Here is a 22,092-nt window from a genome sequence, read left to right on the forward strand (position 1 = left end):
TGTAGCATTCCTGCGCACGGCCGGGCTGCACAAGAAATAGCGGTGTGCAGGTTCAGAACTAGGCGATCTATCCGGTGTGCATGCCCTTCCATTTGTTCTGTGACAGGAAACAGCTGCGCAGTAGACTGAGAGGATAGAGCAGCGGAATGGGAAAAGAGCGAGGGCAAGCTTGAAGCATCATAAAACGCATGATACGACACATTTTTTTAAATCCCCTCTCCTGCGCTTGCTAAAAAAAAACAATGTGTGGAGGTAAAAAGCAACACGTGCTCAATATCGTTAGACACAGCTGCTTTTCGTCCGCAGTACAAAATGTGCATCAGAACTATATTCTATCAAACGTATAGCTCTACCTCTAGCATGATTTTCCGCTCTACATGAGCAGTTTTTAGGATTACGAAAAAACTAAACAGAATTCTTTCAAACTGTTCCAGAGAGAGAGTGAGAAACATTTATTATGAGCAGGCGTGAAATATTCAGCCCTAGGTGGACAGACTCCTCAGTCCAGGAAGCCGTGGACCCGAGCCATCTCCCGAGTCCGGCTGACCAGACTACGCTGATCCTCCAGGCTGGGGCTTGGCAGCTGAGTCTCCCACTGCTCTTCGGTTACGGCCACGGTGGTTATAGTACCAGTTGGTCCCTTGCATCCCCGCACCATATGTTATAGGGTGTTTGGTACATTGCAAAATGCGCATTCATATCTGTAGGAGGTGGGCGAGATTCTGTGTAGTAGGGTGCCGTGGATGTCGCTGTTGATTTGGATTTTTCAGAGGGTGACTGCTTCATCTCTGGTTCCAGTTACAGTTTTAAAACTTTCCAGTTTGAAAACTGTTCCAGTTTTAAATTTATTTGTACTCTTGATTTACCGAATGAGACTTTTTCCTTGTAGTTTTATTACAAATACTTTTTTATACGATACATTCATCATGCAGCCAGATGTCTGTCTTTTTAAACGAAATAATAAACTTCCAGACAAAATGCTGGTGTAAGTACTGTGCAGTCCATTCACATATCGCAGTGTTCGCGCTCATAGAGACATGCGTCGTTGTTTTTTTCTGCAGCAAACAACGTAGCATTCCTGCAGTTAGGTTAGCGCATTGGGTCAAGACCGCTAAGCAGTGAAACTGGAAGTGCTTGTCTTAATGAGAATGGTCAGGTGGAAGTGAAGGACAATATGTGATAACCCAAATTGAAACGTGCAAAACGCCTTTTAACCCATGAAGTTCTTTGGATGTCTGCGTTAACACATTCGTTCTTCCTGCGTTTCACGGATCATCTTTATAAACATTTCATACAGCACCCAACAGTTTAAGTGTAGGATCACTTCCAGCCTACCCTGCACTGCTTGATATTTGGCCTCGCCTTATTTACGCTGGTGGTCAGTGAGTTCGTTTTCTTTCAAGCCCACTACTGCCTTGTACGCGTCCCAGACCGTCTGAGTAACGCCATCTTGAATACAGCGACTCTTCGTGGATGAAACATTCGGTGGAGGTGCTGGGTCCGTTCCATGTACGCTGACGTTTTAAGCCAGTTCTGAGTGCGTGGTCACAACACCAGCTCACAAGGCTAGCCTTTGCCTGCGCGGTCTACAGCCCGAGTTCAGCAACCTAACAACACCTGCAAGAGCCATGACATTACCACGGGCAGCCAGGTTACTCAGCATTTTAAAACTTGCTTTTATGGTAAGTGATATGACTGTGACGTGATGTGATGTGGCATGTCTGTGATGTGACTGTACTAACTTCAACCATCCTTCTCTCGCAACTATTATATCCACTCACCCCCCTCCCGCAGTGCAGGGTAGCAAACCGGTTGCTGTTACAGGTTAACCTCCCTGCTTTCCTCCTCCTCCTCCCCGCCGTTTGTCCTTCACACACCTCGCTCACCATCTTCGTTCCATGGTGTAGGTTCGAAGATTGAAGATTGGTTTGCCAGTGTCGACCATGCGGCGAGCTTCAACCAGTGGGGCAGTGAGCGCAAGCTGCGAAACGTCTGGCTCGCACGGCCTGACTCGGCAAAAACCTACTTCGAGAATCGCAAAGCTTTTTTGACTATACCTGGGGAGCATTTCTTTGCGAGTTGCTGACGACATTTTTCACCAACGAGAGAAAAAAGAAAGCCAGACTCGTTCCGCACTAGAAATGTCAGCAGCCGAATGAAAGCGTTACCGTGTTTATCGAAGGCATGACGCTACTTTTTAGGCGGGCCAATCCAGCTATGCCTGAGGCCAAGAGGGTATGCCAGCTAATGCGGGATATGATTGAGCAGTTGTTTGCCGGACTTGCTCGCGTCGCTGCAATAACTGTGGCCGAATTTACAAACGAGGAAACGTGCATAAATTACGTGCCTGGCGCATTCGCGCGCCATGATGGTGCTGATTTTAATCACTGTTCGAGGCGTGGAGTCGGAGGTGTTAAAGATAGTTTCCAAAATTTCGACTAATTTCTGAGGATTTCTTGCGTGACATGCACGATCAGAGTCGTGCGTTCTACGCTATGTAAGCACTTTATAGGCACTATATGGCCTCCCTTTCAGACCGTTAATGTCTTTCTTAATGTCTGGGACCCTTAAGGCTTTTTAACGGCCCAAAAATAATTTAGCCAATAAAGAGGAAGAGCTTGTATTGTATTGTGCTAGAGTTTTGTTGTCTCTTTTTGACCTAGCAGCGTTAAGTGTGCCGTGTTGCAAAAAAAAGCCGGCGTCGTTGACCGAGGGCTAAAAACCCTGATTTGTTGAAACCGCCATGACTTGACAGGCACATGATCTCGCGTGGGAATTTCAAACACCCCACAATGCTCACGTTGAACGTGATGTTACGAGTAGAATTGAATTGATTAAAAGATACATAATGCGAATAGGCGTTGCCTCTTCTCTTGCGTTCTTTTCGCTCTGTGAAAATATTCTGGGAACTTAGGAATGCCTAGATGTATTAGGGTGAAATCTTCCGCAAGCGATAGTTTGTCCTCGTCGGCCACTCCACTCAGAGCGTTGCCTTCTAAGCATTACCCGTCTGCAAGAGTAAAATCATATAAACAGTGTCAGCCAGTCCTCTTTGAAGAGTGAGTGACGCAGCCGGTGGAAATGCTTCGTCTGGCGTTGCTGCTGAACAAGCTGCATGAGTAGAAGCTCAGCGCTGTCAGACCAGCAGCTATAGGTGACGCCTCCGTGCTCAAAGTTCGCATAAAGGAATATCGTAATCACGCTAAAGATTTCGCGTGTAAGCTAAGGCGCCCTGGTGCCAGACTAATTTTTTTTTACGGTTTAAAACAAAGCCTCAATATCAGGAAGAAATGCTGTACGGCTGATGGCCTCACAGGTTCGAAGACACTGTTTTTTCGGAAAGATACTTTGGGTGCTGCCGAACTGAAGACCTGGTTCTGAATTCAGCTTTCATCGCATAGCCTTAGTTCGTGGGACGTCCCGGGAGTGCAGGTTTGTCACCATTTGCATTTCTCCTTTCTGTATAGTGCTGTAAAATCGTATTTTACGTGTGATGCCGCGTGACGTACATGTAGTACATATTAACCGCTCTTGTTGGCGATGCGTATACAACATTGGCAACATTCTGAGTATGTTGGACAATCTGGATCATCTGTTATAGACGTGATTGTCTGCCAAGTAGCACTGCAGCCATTTCATTTTGCCCATTAGAAAGCTTTCTGAATTTAGGCCCAGTCAGACTGATCATGAAAATTAGAGAAAAAAAAGTGTGTCTTACTTGGTAGCGCGCCAGTCATGCAAACCAGAGGTCGTGGGGTCGCATCTTGCCTGTACAGGATGGTGTTCACTGAAGCGCAATCAATTATATAAGGACGTTTACTCATTTAATACTTGCGGTGACCTTTACTTGCCAAGATCTACTACGTTTTAATCACTTTTTCTCCGTGCGCGACGTCACAATATAGCCGAACACTATCGACAATCTAACTTCCCTTGCGAGGTCATGTAACCGTGGCGTAGTGGCCCTGTCGACCAATCAGGATTATTCACTATCAGCCAACTACGTGCACAGCGACGATGCCAGCTGTTCTGAGGCATGAACCATTACCATAAGAATAAAATTAACATCAATAATCAGAGAAAAAACAGACATGACGGTTAAAACAGACAACATAATCAGTCATGCGTAAATTAAGCAACTTCCTTATTTACCACTAGCCGTTTCTTCAACTCTTCGACACACACACACACACACACACACACACACACACACACACACACACACACACACACACACACACACACACACACACACACACACACACACACACACACACACACACACACACACACACACACACACACACACACACACACACACACACACACACACACACACACACACACACACACACACACACACACACACACACACACACACACACACACACACACACACACACACACACACACACACACACACACACACACACACACACACACACACACACACACACACACACACACACACACACACACACACACACACACACACACACACACACACACACACACACACACACACACACACACACACACACACACACACACACACACACACACACACACACACACACACACACACACACACACACACACACACACACACACACACACACACACACACACACACACACACACACACACACACACACACACGCGCACGCACGCACGCACGCACACACACACACACACACACACACGCGCGCGCGCGCGCGCGAACGCACGCACACGTGCGTACACCTTTTTTAATCCCCCTTGAAAATCCCTCAACGAAAACGCAAAAATGTCAAAGTAGCTTATTCATCCCTTTACAATGTCGCTTATCAAAGGAATATAATAATTTCAGTTCGATATCTGTGTACTGCTTTAAAATGGTGGTTTACGCGCCTGTGTAGCATACTGCAGCCAGACATGTGCGTGCATGCGTTGGTACTACAGTTAATGAGTTTGGAGAGTAGTTGCAAATAGGAAGGGACCAGTAGCCATCGTACCCAAGGTGGGCAGCTCACCGCGCAGTAATGGAAGTGATTAAGGCAGAGGAGACGGGGGGGGGGGGGGGGGGGGGGGGGAGGGCAGGTGCGCAAGGAAGGTGGGAGGTAGAATGTTCGCATTGAGGGGCGCAAATTTATTTCGATAACCTAGAGTTATTTGGCATACACATAGATTACGCATCAGACCTTCTCTCGTTTTATTATCATGGTATTGCACCTCGATATCGCCACTGTATTCCTCCCTGGAAAGCAAAATCTTTGTGTAAACGAAAAATAAAAGCTGTTGTATTAACGCTTGAAGATAATTCTCAATAAGTACTTTGTAATAGAAAATTACCATTTATTGTTTTCGCACAGGATGGCACTTTTTCCTTGAGAACGCCATATAATTTCAGTAATGCCAACATCACGGTGTATATGCTTTCCTACGCGGTAGTCTTTGTCAAAAGCATGCAGCTAAAGACGTTTGATCCATATCCTTGTAAAAGGGCTTCTGGGGTCATTCCTGGAATGGTTAATCTTGAAACGGATGACCATGAGATTCCTAGTTACCTGCGAGTTTGCGAACGCGGGGGGGGGGGGGGGGGATGCACAAGGAGGCAAGTTATAGGGTTTACTTAGAAACAAACCCATTGGGCTGTATACTTTTGATGAAGACTGCACATCAGGGAGGCCGTCGTCCAACTCAGCCAGTCTTTATGTTTTTCTACGTGATGTCTCGGAACGCTGGACTGCTTGAGGTTTGTCACCATTTTCGGGAAATGTATGGAACAGAAGGTATTCATCTTCCTACAAGCAGCGACTGGCTGATAACGTCGAATGTTGTGCTACAAATTTCCCCAGGAGAGTGTGACACTGGCACAAATACTGCGATACTGCTCTTAAGGCCCACTGCGTTTACGTCCGTCGCTGTAAATGCATTCTGTTGGCACAGATACAACGCAACCGTTCTTCGCGGTGTAATTCCTACCATAGTACCAGGTGCCAAGGGCCCTCAGAATTTGTCATTAAAAAGTAGGAGGACAATTAAGTTCCATCTCAAAAGAGCATAGACGTGGTAGCACCTTTAACACACATTTTTATTGCACAAATTTCTGGCATTAACATGTTGGCATAGGGTTAGGCAAAGTGTTAAACGTCCTCAGTTTACTTGTTTTTTTTTTTGTCTGGAGGGGGGTATAAAAAAAGGTGGAGTATCTGGCCCACTTTTTCTTGGGCACCTGTATTTACCACCCTGAACAGCGGCGCAACATACAACTCTCCCCTCAAGCTGTTATTCTGAGATACCTGTACATACAATGAGCGACATACAATTGGAGATGCATATGTCTCGGTTCGACTTTCTATCGCATACTAGCCTCCAGCTTGGCTAACAATGGATGCTAAATTGGGAGCGAAATAGTGTGACACCACCTTGAACATTGCACAAAGAAATGTAGCGTCACAACTTTTACGAAATTACGTATTTTGTCCGACACGTTCTTTTTTTTTTTTTTTGTTTTGTTTTGAGTTCGACAGCGACGACGTTTTCGACCGAGCGAGCCGTATACGTTTCGCGTGATATCGACGCATCTCTCGCAGCTGGAGGCTGCGACTAACATTTTTTTCCGATTCTATATACTTTGCTCCTGCTGTAAACCTTCCAGCGATGATCAATCGCGGTGAAGCTTATGCTGAACATCATTTCATCTAAAACACAAAGTTCATTGTGTTGCTTCAGTCATCGTGCGAGGTCACTCTACTGGCTTCCATGACGTGCATAGAGAACCGTTACCATGCCACCAGTCGATGATGTCCTTGTATACTTTCCGATCTTGTGGCCGCGCCTTATGTAACGCTTCACAGAGAGCGCAGTGGTTGGTGAAGCTGTTTGTACTGACAACGTGGGTTCTCTTCCAAGCGAAGTACTGCTGGTATCGAGGCGGGTCAGCCGCTACTGCCTTCAAGTATTCAGCGACGTCCTTTGGTGAAGGGAAGTCAAGCGCGTTCACGTAAGATCCCGGTGGACCGTACTCTGAGTAGTTTCCAAACACCACAGGAACCATTCCGTACAGAAGAGCATTGTAAAACTTCTCAGTGACGTAGTCGGGGCATATTGAATTCTCCAAAGACAAGTAAAAGTAGTACCTCTTTCCGAAACTGGCCAGACAGTCCGGCCCTCGCGGACACTTCAGGTCACCGCAGTAGCCGTATATGTCGACGGGAATGTGCTTCCGCAGTTCTGTGACGAATTCCATTCGGCCGCTACTGGCTTTGCAGTTGCTCGCAGCCCACACTACTGGCTTGGAGCGGTTCAGCGACGTGGTGAAAGGTAGGTCACCACTTTGAATTAGCGCGCGTCGTCGGATGTAGAAGTAAGGGTATGGAACGTCCGAATCGCGTCTGTACGTGTAGGTCCAATTGAAGACATCCGCAAGTTTCTTCATGTGCTTGATTCTGCTGTTGGCGGGTGACTCCCAATTCCAGTAGACCCATCGCTGATGCGCGGCGCGATACTTTGGTAGGTCGGTGGCGTCCGCGTCCCGATCGTGTATTAATATGGCATCCACCGTTCTCACTAAAGACCTGTTCCTGGTCACAAAGCACGGAACCTTGCAATTGTTAAATATTAGGTCGCTTCTGTCTGAGGGGAACTGCTCGTGCCAGGAATTGAAGACCTTCGTCCATAACAATATCTTAACGGACTCCAGTGGGTCATCCACGGCAGTCTCCTTTCTGAATGCAGCCGGGGTCCCCTCGGAATTATTGAAGTCAGTGCACACCACAATGTAGAAGAGAACTGAGGCGCAAATAAAGCACGCGCCAATTATGTAGTACCGCATGCCTCTACCATGTGCTGGACAGGCCTGCAAAAAAAGGGAAAGAATATTACAATTTTTGTTGATGCTCTTGTATTGCATCCAAATCAAGATAATATATATAAGCGCAAAAGAGATTCAGTGGAATTCAATAGTACTTCAACGCTTCTTTGTTGCCCATGCTATTCGCCTCGAAAGTTGCAAGGAAACGTCTGGTCAGAAATCATGCTTGTGAGGAAAGCCATTCAAACTTTGTTTCTTAAACGCAGACTACTGTCCTAAACTCACCTTCCTTTCAACAGCTGCGTGTATATCTGCTCTGAGCAATGCGTCCTGTCAACATGTTAATAGCATTTTTATTTTATTTTGGGTCTGTATTGCATTAAGGTACTTAACGATGTTTTTTTTTTTTTTTTTTTGACAACTCTTCGTGACCTACAAATCAGTCCCGAGGCGTATTGTATGCACATGAAAAAGGGGAATCATACTCCACAAATAAATGACTAGGTAATTCAGTTAATTACAACTAATTGTCACGCAAACGACTACCTGCTTGCTAATTGCAAGTAGTAAAAGTAGAATTATTTAAACATGCCGCATAAAAATAACGAAGTTTCATTAATGTCAGTTTGTCGAACGTTATTAAGTATGTTACTTCAGTAATTACTCTCTATTAAATGCACTACGGGCAGGTGAGTATAAATTATGGGTCACTTTTGACACAGTATTATAATAAGCAGCGTTTCGGGAGTTGCTCACGCAATGGTACTACTTCCCCTAATGATATGTACAACACCGGTCGTGCTAATTAGTCCTCTGGAAACCTAGAATCAATCCCTACATATACACGAAGTAAATGCGCGTCAGTTAAAGCTCATTCCTGGAACTACGAAATGTGATAAGTAACTTTTAAATTGAACAATTATCGCCGCTTTTCAAGTTAACAACCACCATTCCCAAGTATCTCTCCGAACTTGAAGTTCCGAAAGAAACAATGTACTATTTATTTATTTATTTATTTATTTATTTATTTATTTATTTATTTATTTATTTATTTATTTATTTATTTATTTATTTATTTATTTATTTATTTATTTATTTATTTATTTATTTATTTATTTATTTATTTATTTATTTATTTATTTATTTATTTATTTATTTATTTATTTATTTATTTATTTATTTGAGTTTCTTCGATGAGAGTTTAGGATTAGTGGACGCTCTGGAGTATCAGGCAAACCAACTTTTTTAATGTTTATTAGATAACCACCGTGCGCAATGGCTTATCTCAAAAGCGTTGGCAAGAATGTCAGGATCGTCTCCTTCCAACGTGGAGCAAGTTGCCGTTTTTCCTTGAACCTCACTGAAAGCAGCACCTGTAAAGGCAGCATTCAAAAAATTAGTAGACAAATCACTAAAAGTCGGAGTACTTCTGTAAAACAGACTTACGATGTACAAGGGTGCACAAGATGACAAATTGAAAGAGTAACTAACCGTCGAGGCTAATCCTATTAAATCAAACAAGTAGTGAGTGTTTTACAATTACTTATCTTACCGTAATTGTACTGTGGTTATCGCACCAATTAAGCTTATCTCAGATTCCGGAACCTTTACTCAAAAGCATTTTCGACGGTCTGTGCAGGTACCAAAAAGGTCACAAGTACGGTGACAATGTGAGACTATTATCACTGGAGAAAGTTTCAAAAGGAACTACTTAGCATAATGAGCTGCTTTCGCTGGAGCCTTGGTATTCACTTAATTTAAATAATTCCTAACGTTCCTGCCCTTACCAGCCTGCTGTATAGGGCTCGTCGAGTCTGTGATTTTCGAACATGAAACTATATGAAGGAGACACAGCTTTCCCACTTCGATGCAATAAATGGGGCAGACTGAAATATTGAAGAAAAGAAAAGATAGCATTGAATGCTGCTATTCAGAGTGTAATTTTACATATGCGAGTTTTCATCGATGCGAAAGCCCACTTTTTTTTTTTTTCTGCTGCATGGAAGCTCCCGTACTTAGGACTGATGAAATCAGCAATCGTTCCAACTATGATTACAGCTTTGCACTACCTTTCTGCTTCACGTCGTGGAGAATTTGAGTGATATTCTTTTGAGGTCATCTTGAAGATATATGAATCATCTGTTCGGGAATGTGAAAGTGTCTTATGGCGTAGCCCACGCACTTGGTTCAAATTGAAGAAGCCGACGGCGATATGAAGGCGCGTTCCTTCGCAGTGGAATGCATGCTAAGCTTGTTCAGTTTACGCTTCTGAAGTACAGAGATACCCGGAATAAATACCACGTTAAATTTTCTGGTGTTCTGGGCCTCTCCTTCCTTCCATGCTGGAGCTTGGAAGCCACGGAATAACTTGCTCCCGACATTCGCCATGCTCGAAGACAACAGTTTGACTGTCATCCACGTCTCTTTCCTACCATCGAATGTCTAGGTGCACTACAACAATGCGGCCCCAGGTCCTTCAGCTCAGCTGACGACTACGATCTTTATGAGTGGCAGTCCCGCTATGAACGAATAAGCGCCTACAAGTGAGATGACACGGATAAGCTCGTGAACGTGCTCTTATATTTTACCGATTTTGCGAAATTGTGATCCGCGACATCGATGTTTACACTTCGACTTCCTAAATCCAGTTTCTCATAAGGCGCCAGCCTTTCTGATGTCCGACATATGAAGTCACGGTGTCGTGCTCGGGATCAGAAACCTAAAATTATCCCTTTAAGAGTTGTAGCGAAGTCATTGTATGACATCCCGATTCACGATTTTCATGTTTCAACTCAACCAGACGGACGTTCGTAGAAGATGTTCTTGTGATCGGCCTTTGTAAGCTCGTCAGCCCATATAAGGCTAAGAGCGACAAGATTGGCAACTTTCTAGTGGTGCCTTCTGGATGTTACTCGCCAAGAAAGCCTAAACCGTCAACGACGTGGCTATGCTCTGTCACGTTACGACGTGATGATAAAACAGCGGACTTTACTCGTCGTTTCTGCTTGCACGACAAAATTTTCCTTGGCTGGCATTCTACTGTCGCGACAAAATTCGCAAGGGTGGAAGAACGGGCTAGTTGGTAAATCATCTTGGAAATCAAACTAGCGCACTTCAAAACAAAGACACAGGAAGAGCGCTGTGTTGTCGTTCTCTTCCTGTGTCTTTGTTTTGAAGTGCGCTAGTTTGATTTCCAAGCGACAAAATTCGAAGGATGTATTTAGGTTCCGCCATTGACACTAACTAGCAAATCGGCTTTGTTCGGAAAACGTTCAAAAAGTTATTTCTGTATAACGAGACGTGTCCTACATGTAATTGAGGAACGACTGGCGTTTATTGCATACACGCAGAATGTGCTCGAGTAGATTGCCAGACTGTCTGGCGTGAGCCCGCACGGATTTAGCAATTACCAATACGCAATACACGTATACATGCGAAGGCCTTCATAAATGCTTATCGCGACTTAATTCCTCCTGTGTGCGCTGTTTCAGCGCGAGCTCGAGCTTTCGTCAGAAAGTGTGTTTTACCGAACGCCTAACAAGTCAAACGTCACATCTTGTTTCTTGCTGCTAGTACTAGAATATCCTTGCATCGCGAGGGTGATTGTGATACGCTGTTAGTAATTGTCGCATCGATGTGAAAGGAGTTGAACGTAGTCAGCCTGTAGAAGTCACTCAAATCCTAGCTCTCAAGCGAAGGGGCCCTACGAAAATTGCAAAATCGCGTCTCTGCCAGCTTCTCATCGCACGAGGTAGCTCGTGTTTCGCACTCTTTTGACTGCCACCTTAGTAGACTTTGTATAATACAATCTACAAAAGGCCGCCAGCAAGCTCGGGCGCATTTTCACCGCTCGAGGCAGAAAGGGCTAAATTTTTGGCATCGCCTCACGGTTCGCTCTTCATCAAAACATGCTTGCCTTGAAATCTAAGAACAATTATTATCTATATAACATAATGGTTATATGATACGTTACCATGTAAAGTATTCTAAACAAGGGAAAGTGTTAGCGTGAGAGTGCGCCGCGTGTCCACTGTTCGCCTTCGAGCAGGGATAGACATATAGTATGCGAAAGAGGTGCCACGATCGGAACAAGAGAGAAAAGCAGCTTGTAGCGATTGTGCACACGTATGGGCAATTCATGTTACTGCTATTTTGAATGTTTCGTTGATAACAGTAGGCGGCTCTGGGGAGTTGCAGCGAGATAAGGCACATGTAGGGTGGATCAAGTGGCCTGCTGCTTTCGCGCTTTGCGAACTTCTGGGTCCACTGACGGCGTCGCGCAAACTCGGATAAAAAATCGGGCCACCGCAGAACTACCATCGCTACCACGTGCTAAGAAATGAGTTCGGCTCAGAAAAGGAGAGCAACCTTTTCATTTCTTGCAGTGCTCTGGTGAGAATTCACCCGTTTGTTGGCGTATTGAAGAGTCATATTCACCTAGCCTTACGTTTAGACATGCCCCTGTTTGCCCAACGTAGGCTCTCTCTCTCTTTCAGCGGAGAGGGAACTGATCGACAGGCCCAGTGAGTCGTGACACATGAGACGAGCGACATTCTGTGGTTGTACCACATACAGAGTTTTTATTCCATTCACAGTCTCTTAAAGCGCATAACCTCGCAAGCTTGAGGAGTGCTGAAAACGCGATATCAACCCAAATTTCTCTGCAAATCTGTTCAAGTTGTGGCAGACCCTGCGCACATATAGCCTAACCTTAAACTTCCTTTTCCCTTGACCTACAAGGGCATTTTGCGGTAGTAACTGGATGAATTCGTTTTCTCTTTTTTGTTTTGTAGCTTTTCCCTGATAGCCTCAGCGACTGCCACAAGAGCATCAACAAGGAAGCTAGATTTGTTAAGTCTTTCAACTTGATTTTCAAAACCTAATCACCCTCTGTGAGGACATGGCTTGTGGAGTACAGACCTGTATAAGACATGTTGCTGTTCTGCCTCGCTTAATGAGCTTTGTATGTGAAGAGCAGTAAGGTAGCAGCACTTTCTTGAACCGAGGCATGGAAGTTCAACAAAAATGGCCAACAGGATTAAAATACAGATGAATATCTAGAAATGAATCTAGCCATGAGCCGGCAGTTCCGCAGAAAATGTCAATGTATTCATGATCCCTTTGATAAGGTCAGTATCTAGTCTGCAACAAAAAGCAAGTCTTCTCTTGGAAAACGTTTTAGAACAACAAGGAAATCATCGACAAATCTAAAAATGTGTACAACACATTTATTTTTAGTCTGACCAACTGGCCTCACAGTATACTCTGTTTATTCATATAGGTTTATACTCAGTAAAATAAATATTCAGGGTAGCTTTTACCCGTTTGCGGACTTGCTATAATAAAGCCTCTGATATGTGTGTCGGTCTGGTCTGTGTAACGGAATTATGCAGCAAGGCAAACATTATGTCCGAAAGAGAGCGCTAATAATGAGATGAATAGTTAACTAAAACCAATTTATAATTTTTGTTTCCTTTATTTTCAAAGCCACTGTTCTACTGTGAAATTTGAGGTCGGCCATATGAAAGGTGAGCGAAGATTTTAAGTATATTTTTTTGGTAGCAATTTGGTTGAAAATATTGAATGGCAAAAATGAGAATTTGAAAGCTCGTGTAATGAGCTTTCCTGCATTGCATGTTTGAAAATTCTCTCTTATGATAGTTTCTTCAAAATACTGCTAATTTCTCCTGCAAAAACAAATACACACAGCATCTGTTTTTGATGCGTAATAAATGCGAGTGGCTTCATTCAGCTTAGGCCCGCTTAGCGAGATTTTGAATGCAATTTTTTTGTGTGTGTGTGTGTGTTTCGAACCATAATATAGATCACAAAAATTGGAAAAAGTACTTTTGATGTTGACAAAATTCAATCTCGCAATATAATTTATCTCATAAAATCAAAAAGTAAAGCATTGCTTAAAAAATTGTGGTTAACAATTGTGCAAAGTTCTACACCTCTCGGTTCTTTATCTTTATAATATCGGTATTCTATTCTTTAAGATTCTTCACCATCAGCTCCCATTTAGCATTTTTCCTCCGGGCACGATCAAAAACAACAGCGTTACACGGTTCGCTCTACGTAATAATTTTCTACTACCTAAGGTCAGTACTAACTACGGGAAACAAGGCCTTCAATTTTCGTCCATATCATTTGGAATTCCTTTAATTTCGACATTAAGCAAACTAATACACTTTCTTTGTTCAAGTTGGAATTCAAAAATTTTCTTCTTAATTTCTGATTTCTTTATCTTTTGTGTCGCGGAATTCGTAAGTGTTCTTGTACTTTTTCTGTATTCTATTTTTGTATCTAAATCTGTCGCCAATGCACTCTTTACTCTGTATTTCGTTATTTATTTTCAGTGTTGCTTCATAAATGTTCTTACAATAATATTATTCTTTATGTTGCCTATCGAAATCTATTACCATGGGAGGTCCCACCTGCGGTCTTGTACAATGGGACCTCTCGCTGTATATTCTTGTACGTTGTTTTTTTATTCGAAAATAAACTTTCAACTTCAACTTCAATTATATTCACTTGTAAACGCTTAAGAAAATTCCGCTGTATAATGTGTATTTACGACGATAAATGATTCAAAACATATCTAAAGTGAGAACAATGCAGTACATTCCGCTTCAAATAACGCCTATTATTAGTGTGGCCTTTGACGGTTGCTGCACAGCGGAATTAGGCTACCTTTGTTCATTAACTATTGCAGAGGTGGTAGCAAGTTGACAACGTACGGAGAGCGTGACGTCACTGTTGTAATAAACAGCGCTGCTAAGCCGTTGCATACGCATATCTGCAGGCGTTAGGACGACGCATCTAATTATCTTTTATCTGGTGTACACGACATGCTGCAGGGGCTGAGGAGAATCGCTACAGTGATTAAAGAGATCTTTATCTCTCTGCAGTCCATCCATGTGAAAGCAGAAATATTAAAATAAATAAAAACATGTATCCAGCGCAATAAAGGCATCATAAATAGACTCACCCTTTCACATGGCGTTATTTGTTTCCATGGAAATGAAGTATTGTTTGCTGCGTAAGAGTATATTCTGGCCTTAATAAAGACAATTTGCTAGCTTTGCAGCCCTTAATAATAAGAGTATACCGTTTTCAGGGCTAGCGAAGCGAAAATCGGTACAAACTGTCGTAATTCATAAAAATTGCATTATTGAAATGCCACCACTTGTCAAATAAACGCCTGAAGTAGCGCGGAAATGATTTCTTCGTGTTATATAGCGCGCGAAACGAGCGTAATAAGCATTACGCTTCAGATTGCGAGAAAAAATTATCTTCCTACTGGTAGGAAGATATGTGTGCACATAAATATCTAACGGTGTGGCACCCCTTCTCGCAAAGACTTATTTACTGTGTTCGCTGTAGTGCATACTAGAAAACCTGATTTGCAACATGAAAAACGCGAAATTCGCATCAAACAAAGAGATCAGTACTAGTTGTGCCGCGCACTCGGAAAAATCTCCGAGTTCATTTTGTACACTGTTGTGTACACGGCATGCCAGAGAATGGTAATGGCATATAGTCGGCATTTTCGACGTGCCTCCGAGTGCTGGTTTTCTTCATATTTATTGCGATATTTTAAGCGACACTGAGGGCGCAGTAAACTCATGCTGGCGCTCACTAGACGGCAAGAAATCCCCACATTTGGTTAGAGATTAGCAATATGCAAGCAGCGCAGCTGCTGAAGCATGGCTTATAAAATTTTTTGTTGCGAGATTCATGAGAGCTTCACCAAGGAAGCACGCTTATTAAAAAACACACGTAATCTGCCAAGCTAAAGTAGCGACCAGGAACTGCGGTAGTCGTATTGCCACACCGACGAACATTTTTCATATCGCGAATAATGCCTACGTGGGAGATGTGAGACATTGCGAATCACTGCAGTTGAAAATTTTGTACATGACTAGCCATGCTCCGGGCAGAGTTTACGGTGCTAAATATGATAGGATGTCGACAGCGTATACAGTATGACCGAGCTGTTAATAATGGGACTGATATAACAACTGGATGTGCACAGCTGAAATCAACCACAATTCCATGAGCAGATTCAAATTAAGATAAATATCCTGAATGAAGCAACATATAAAAAACACTTGACGTAAAACAATATCGTTTGAAGATTGAAGCAGAAAGCACAATCACAGATTAGTGCACTGGTCAGACCGGGAACTCTCAATCGGTTCAATTCTTTCGACCGACACATTTACCGGACTCTAAGGTTGCTCTCTGTAAATTAAAATTTGACCTTCTGACGTCCCAAGAGGAGTCCCATTTATAAATGTAGAAAATATCTTACCTCATGTGTATTGATCAGAGCAGCATGGCTATTCCATTCCGATGTGCCGTATGCTGTAGCGCGACAGCCAAGAGGGCCACCTGCGAACGGCCGGTTGAACTCAATGTGAGAGTGATAACAGATACAATGCCGATAGTGAAAGCGTACAGGTGGCGCTGGAGAATAATCTAAGGCTCTCGAGGGGCAGAAAAAGCGGCTGCCAGCAACGCTTAGAGTAATAACATTGGACTTGGTGTTTTATTGAAGTTTTCTCTCAGTGAAAACAAGGAGCTTTGCAGGTGGCATTTATATATTTACTCATAGGTTCCGAAAACTCGCTATATGAGATAGGGATAAGCACAAGTAGCGCATGAAAAAGAAGACAAATCAAATTAAGGATAAAAATTTTCAGTGGTCAAGAAGCATGTTCGAACCAATAAGCGTTGCAAAGAGATACGTTGAAGAGATAATGCATCGCCACAACATGAAAAGAAGCAAGCAAATACCGCAGTGAGTAGGAAACATTAAAAGATACAAAACTTAAGATGTAGCTATATTGTGATTTTAGCTTGAGCTCTTTTACGAAATATTATCTGACATGAACAGCATTATAAAAAAAAAAAATACACTCGCAAAAGACATGTTATGTCTCCTCTCGTATAGGCTATTATTTTCTGATTAGTAACACATCAACAAATAATATGCTAACTAGTTCTGCTTTACCTTTTTCCGTTAGCTAATGGAGTGGCCTCACATTTCAGGAGTTGCGAAAAGTGAATGAAGACGTGCTTTATTTTTCATTGCAACCTTCCGGCTGCAGAGCCTTTGGGGTGAGCTGTAAATCATTGAATAAGGAAAACTACAACAGACGTGACCATACAAATTTTCTAAATTCAGTTGGGTGAAGCTATTCAGATCCCTTCTATAATAGTTTATAATTTGTTCACAGGAAACGGAAGGCGCAATATCTGTCGCAATTGTTTTGTGGACGCGTGAACCGCGCCGTAAGGAAAGGAAGGCAGGTGGGAATGAAAGCGTACAGAGAAAAGGAGGTGCGTAATGGAAGACTACGCCGTAATTTCGACCACCTAGGAATCTTTAACGTGCACTTATTTCGCACAGCACATGGATGGCTCTCTGTTTCGCCTCCATCGAAACGCATCCGCCAGCGGTCAAGTTCGAACCCGGGTACAGTAGTCCCCGGTACAGTAGTCGGGCATCTTAACCACTGCGCCACCGAGGAGGGGTGAAGTCACATCTAAGAAAAGGTGATCCTTAATGCACTTTCTTTGCTATCGGGCAATTTTATTAAGATTGAAGAAACAACAACACAGAGGAACTTCCACCTATAACAGACTACTGCCTAATATGGTTGCTGGCCACCTATTGCTCTGAATGCCTTAAAATCACGCAAATCCTCAAGCGCATAGCCATTTGCCATTCACCGTGTTCACAGTGGTATCAATGTCAAATCGATAAAACTGTGACGTTATTCAGCCGGTTTGCGGCGATGCAGGGGTACGTCTTTGCACTTTTGTCACGAAGGCCGTGACTCGAGTGCTGGGCGTGAGACGTTTCCAGCTTGCTCCACAAAGGCAAACAATGCCACGCATGCATAACACTTTATCTCTCCAAAAGATATGGAGATGTGCTGGTTCTCCGCCAGTTATCACAAAGGTCGTAATACAGGGGAGAGGTTCGTATACCGTATGGGATCGGCAGAGTCAGTTTGCTGATATCGTCGCGAGACGCAGCTAGTTCGGTAGAGATTTGAGTTGAAAGAGACGGGTGAAGCTAGCCGCTGCTTGTACCGCCCTGCACGATGGTAGCCGTCCTGAGACCACAATGGACGGCCTCCTTCGTAAAGAAACATTTAACAGCTTACAGGCTAGAGAATTCATTTATTTGTGACAGACATAGTATCTTTCTCAATCGTATTAGGTTTTCGAGAGGCACTGGGCTTTTACATTACAAATTATCGTTGTAGCACGAGTGTTCAAATTGAGGCAGAAAGTCTTCAAGCGATTATGAAGAGGCACGTTTAATGTAACTTTTTTTATGTGTCATGCCTCCTAAGATAACGCTATAGCTATAGCTCGTTAACACCGATTATATTAGCGATCGGCACTTTAGCCCTTAAGATTCAATTCAATTCAATTCAATTTATTTTCAACTCAAGGTTGAAGGCCCTCAGGCGAAAAAAGCTGTTCTAGAACAGCTTGAAGAGTGCCTGAGGGCCCATACATGGCAGCAGTTGTCCCACAATAAATTACAGTGTAGACTCACATCAATTTAACATCCGTTCAAACAAACTCTAACAAAAATTCAAAGTACAGTAGTTAACAAAACGGTAGTTATTCACGGAAAGTATAAGAAATTTGCGTTAGGCCTCAATTCACAATGAAAATTATAAAGCCCTACAGAATTCTAACACGTCAGTACAACTCTAATCACAAAGTGAGCATGGTTATTGAAACATAAGTAGTTCATTTGGTTACAAAATAATGTCGCAATCTTTTTTTATTGAAAGTCTCGAAATATATTGCCCTCTTTTCATAGTCATTGAGAAGAAGCGGAAGTTGGTATTGTAAGGATTGACAGAGATATTCGGTACGCCGATGCGGAACAAACCACTTGTCACAGCTGCGGGTGCGGTCGTCGCTTTTTTGTTTGCTTAAACTTGCGGAGCTCTTTAAAAACGTTTGAAGATCATTGCTTGCAAAAAAGAAAGTATATATTAAGCGATATTGTAGGTAATATTGTGCTTTTATTATATGATACTTGAGAAACAGTGTTTCTGTCGGATGGTAATACGATACATTAGCAATATTACGAAGAGCTTTTTTCTGTAAAAGAAAAATTGCGTTAATGTTGCCGATCGTTGTTGTTCCCCAAACAAGCGAACAATAGTTTAAATGTGATGTGAATAATGCGAAAGATACCATGCTAAGGCTCAAACACAATATAATAGACAAACGAAAGACCAAAGATACGAGAGCAATATTGGGCATAGAATTAACCAAACCGTTTGATAGTGTCAGCCACTCGGCCATCCTTGACGGCCTGTCAGATATCAGCGTAGGGAAGAGGGCCTTCGATTACGTCAAATCTTTTCTCAAATACAAAACAGCGGGCAGCCGACATCATAGACCTCCGTGCCAAAAGTAAAGAGCTGAGTTGCTCCCCAACGAGTTCGGAACTACTAATAATCAGGCCTCGGACGAGCACAGATAATACATCTCCTCCCAGAATCTTGATAGAATTGAACGGGAAAGAAATTGCGCAAGTAGATGAGATCCGAATTCCGGGCACGCAAACAGGAAACAATCCCACGACTATAGCTAACCTATACGCGCCCGCAAACCAAGTGGTAAGCATCATTAGAAGAATCTCGACCAGGGGCTGAGGGCTAAAGGAGAACAAGTTGAGGCTGGTCCAGACCTTCGTCTTGAGTCGGATCTGATATTTAACCCCATTCCTTAACATAAAAAAAGCAGACAAAAACACGTTTGACGCCATAATAAAGAAATACACGAAACGAGCACTGGGACTCCCAATCTCGACCTCATCTGAGGGACTAGATGAACTGGGGGTGCATAACACATGGGAGGAGTTAGCGGAAGACACGAAAATGGCGCTACTCGAACGCCTAAGCCTAACGGAGGCAGGACAGCTGATTTTAATCTGGGTAGGACTACGAGGAAACAGAGGCACTAAATACCAGACGTTTTACATTGAGTCCAAAATTAGGAAAGCCCTCACGGTCGCACCGACACCTAAGAATATGCACCCGCAACACAATCAAAAAAGACGCCAGCAGAGAGCTAAACACTTGGTAACAAAACTAAGCAGAATGCCATTCTAGACGGTTGCTTTCACAGATGCCGGCCTTGACAATGACGGGAACTCCGTCTCCGTGGTAGTTGACAGGTCCTCAATCGAACAAGGCAAAATATTGTTACATGGAAACTCAATGTATTTACAGTATATTTACGGCAGTCTCAACTGGCATAGCAGCGAGCAGCAACACTGAACCAGTCCCACTTCTTCGTCATCACCTTGTCCCTTCCTCGAGGCAAGAGAAGGACACACTTCGTCGTCGTCATCGCGTAACATGACCCCCCCCCCCCCCCCCCCCCCCCGGTGGTGTAAGCGTCGTCCCGGCGTTAAACTGGCAAAGAAGGCATGAATTCGTATGGCTTTAGGCACAACACATGGACATTGTCATTAGTGGGGCGAGAGGAGGAGGACGCAAGCACAAGAGGGGCATGTTCATACGTCACATAAGTGACTTGACGCACCACCCGATAAGGGCCACTGTAGGGGGACAAAAGTTTCTCCGAGAGGCCAATGCGGCGTGCATGAGACTATAAAAGAACCAAGGACCCAGGATCATAGGTTACGTGGTGATGTCGCCTATCGTAGGCAGATTTCTGAGAAGTCTGAGAGGCGAGGAGCCGACTACGGGCTACTTGGCGCTCTTCAGTGACTTGCATGAGGGCGTCACGTGCGAAGGTAGTTATGGGGCGGCCAGCAGGCGAAACCAACGTGTCCAAAGGTAAAGCGGGATGCCTGCCAAAGAGCAGGAAGAAGGGTGAATAACCCGTCGTGTCGTGCTTGGCAGAATTGTAAGCAAAAGTGACACACGCAACGCGAGGCCCCAGTCGTGGTGATCAGGTGATACATAAATGTATAACATGTCCGTAAGTGTGCGGTTGAAGCGCTCGGTAAGGCCGTTGGTTTGGGTTGTTTGCCTTCGTGGTCGTTTGCCTGTATAAATAGCAGCAAACGTTGATCAGCCATGATCTGGTCGCTTATATCCCGCGCTAAAGCTATCGCATTCTCAAGTGGCCGTTTGCAGGAAAGTCACTCTCTATACAAGTGGGGTAATGTTTATTTATTACTATTATACGCCGACATGCGATTGTATCCCCAACTAAGAGAGAAAAGCTTCATGCAACTTACTGTCAACATTGACAATAAACAGCATCCATAGCTCTCGTGTATGGTTCTACGCGCCCTCACTGGCAAGAGAAGACGCACTCTAGATAGACACGGAAAAGCATCAAGTCAATAAAAGTTAGACGCTTTAATATCAGCTTGTAATTAGGACTATTGGTCGAGGAAGGCATAAGAAATGTGATGAATGAAAATTAAGAACCATTGGTTGTGTTACTTTTTGAAGGCGTTATATCTGTCACTATTGTTGCAAATTAAGTAAACACGCAAATTCGCCTCGCCGCCGTAAATGAGTGGTTAGGCACTCAACTACATAGTTGAGAGGATCGGGTTCGAGGCCATTAAAGTATACATTAAAGCCCACATTGTCTAACTGATAAGATATTCTCCATAATTGAAAATAAATACCTTGACTCGCTTAGCTCAAGCTCACAAGAAAACAAAACAATTGAGCAGTCGCAAATTTGCTGTCTTGCGCCTTTAATTTTTGCGTAGAACTTAGAATCTGGGTTTAGAATAATGCCGCATCTCCTTCCAGTACCCTCAACGAGTCATCTGTCATTGGTAGTCCAATTACAATTCTAGTTGCTTATTGCGCGTGGGAAAGTGAGGCAAAAACATAAGTGCTTTCCGTAGAGGCGCCGCGAAAGCTCTCGATACTCTGCAGTCAATGCATACGAATGAACTAATCAGAAAGCCGAGTGATTAACTCCTTTGAAAAGCGCTAGTGGTCGTTGTTAATAATGTGGTAAAAATGACAGAACATTGACTGAAATGAAGAAAAAACAAACGTATGTATGTGTATTTTTTATAGCTGAGTGTTCTGTGTAAGTACAGAGGCATAAGTTTGAGCTTCTGAGCAGGTGGGCAACGCGGTAAGAACCAGACCGCGAAGCATATGGAACTTTACCAAGGACAAGATACGAACAGCCCTTCCTTCGCTCTGAGAAACCGACCTACTGTTTTTCACGTGCTGACCTTTCCGATATAGCAAGTCGTTTTTCAAATAGCGATGAGTTTGCGTGAGTGGACAACGGCAGAT

General features: G+C 43.5%; 1 protein-coding gene across 1 annotated transcript; it reads right to left on the reverse strand.

Moving 5' to 3' along the window:
• Positions 1–6,473: 6,473 nt before the first annotated feature.
• On the reverse strand, positions 6,474–16,206 carry LOC146198468 (glycoprotein 3-alpha-L-fucosyltransferase A-like). The gene is made up of 3 exons (XM_084592594.1): positions 16,113–16,206; positions 9,063–9,168; positions 6,474–7,840 (listed from the first exon to the last, which is right to left on the reverse strand). Exon 3 carries the CDS (start codon positions 7,814–7,816, stop codon positions 6,728–6,730), a length of 1,089 nt encoding a protein of 362 aa, XP_084448720.1. The 5' UTR covers positions 7,817–7,840; positions 9,063–9,168; positions 16,113–16,206; the 3' UTR covers positions 6,474–6,727.
• Positions 16,207–22,092: the final 5,886 nt, after the last annotated feature.

This window comes from Amblyomma maculatum, chromosome 2, assembly GCF_055883805.1.
Source record: "Amblyomma maculatum isolate TAMU_Amacu chromosome 2, ASM5588380v1, whole genome shotgun sequence".
Classification (NCBI taxonomy): Eukaryota; Metazoa; Arthropoda; class Arachnida; order Ixodida; family Ixodidae; genus Amblyomma; species Amblyomma maculatum.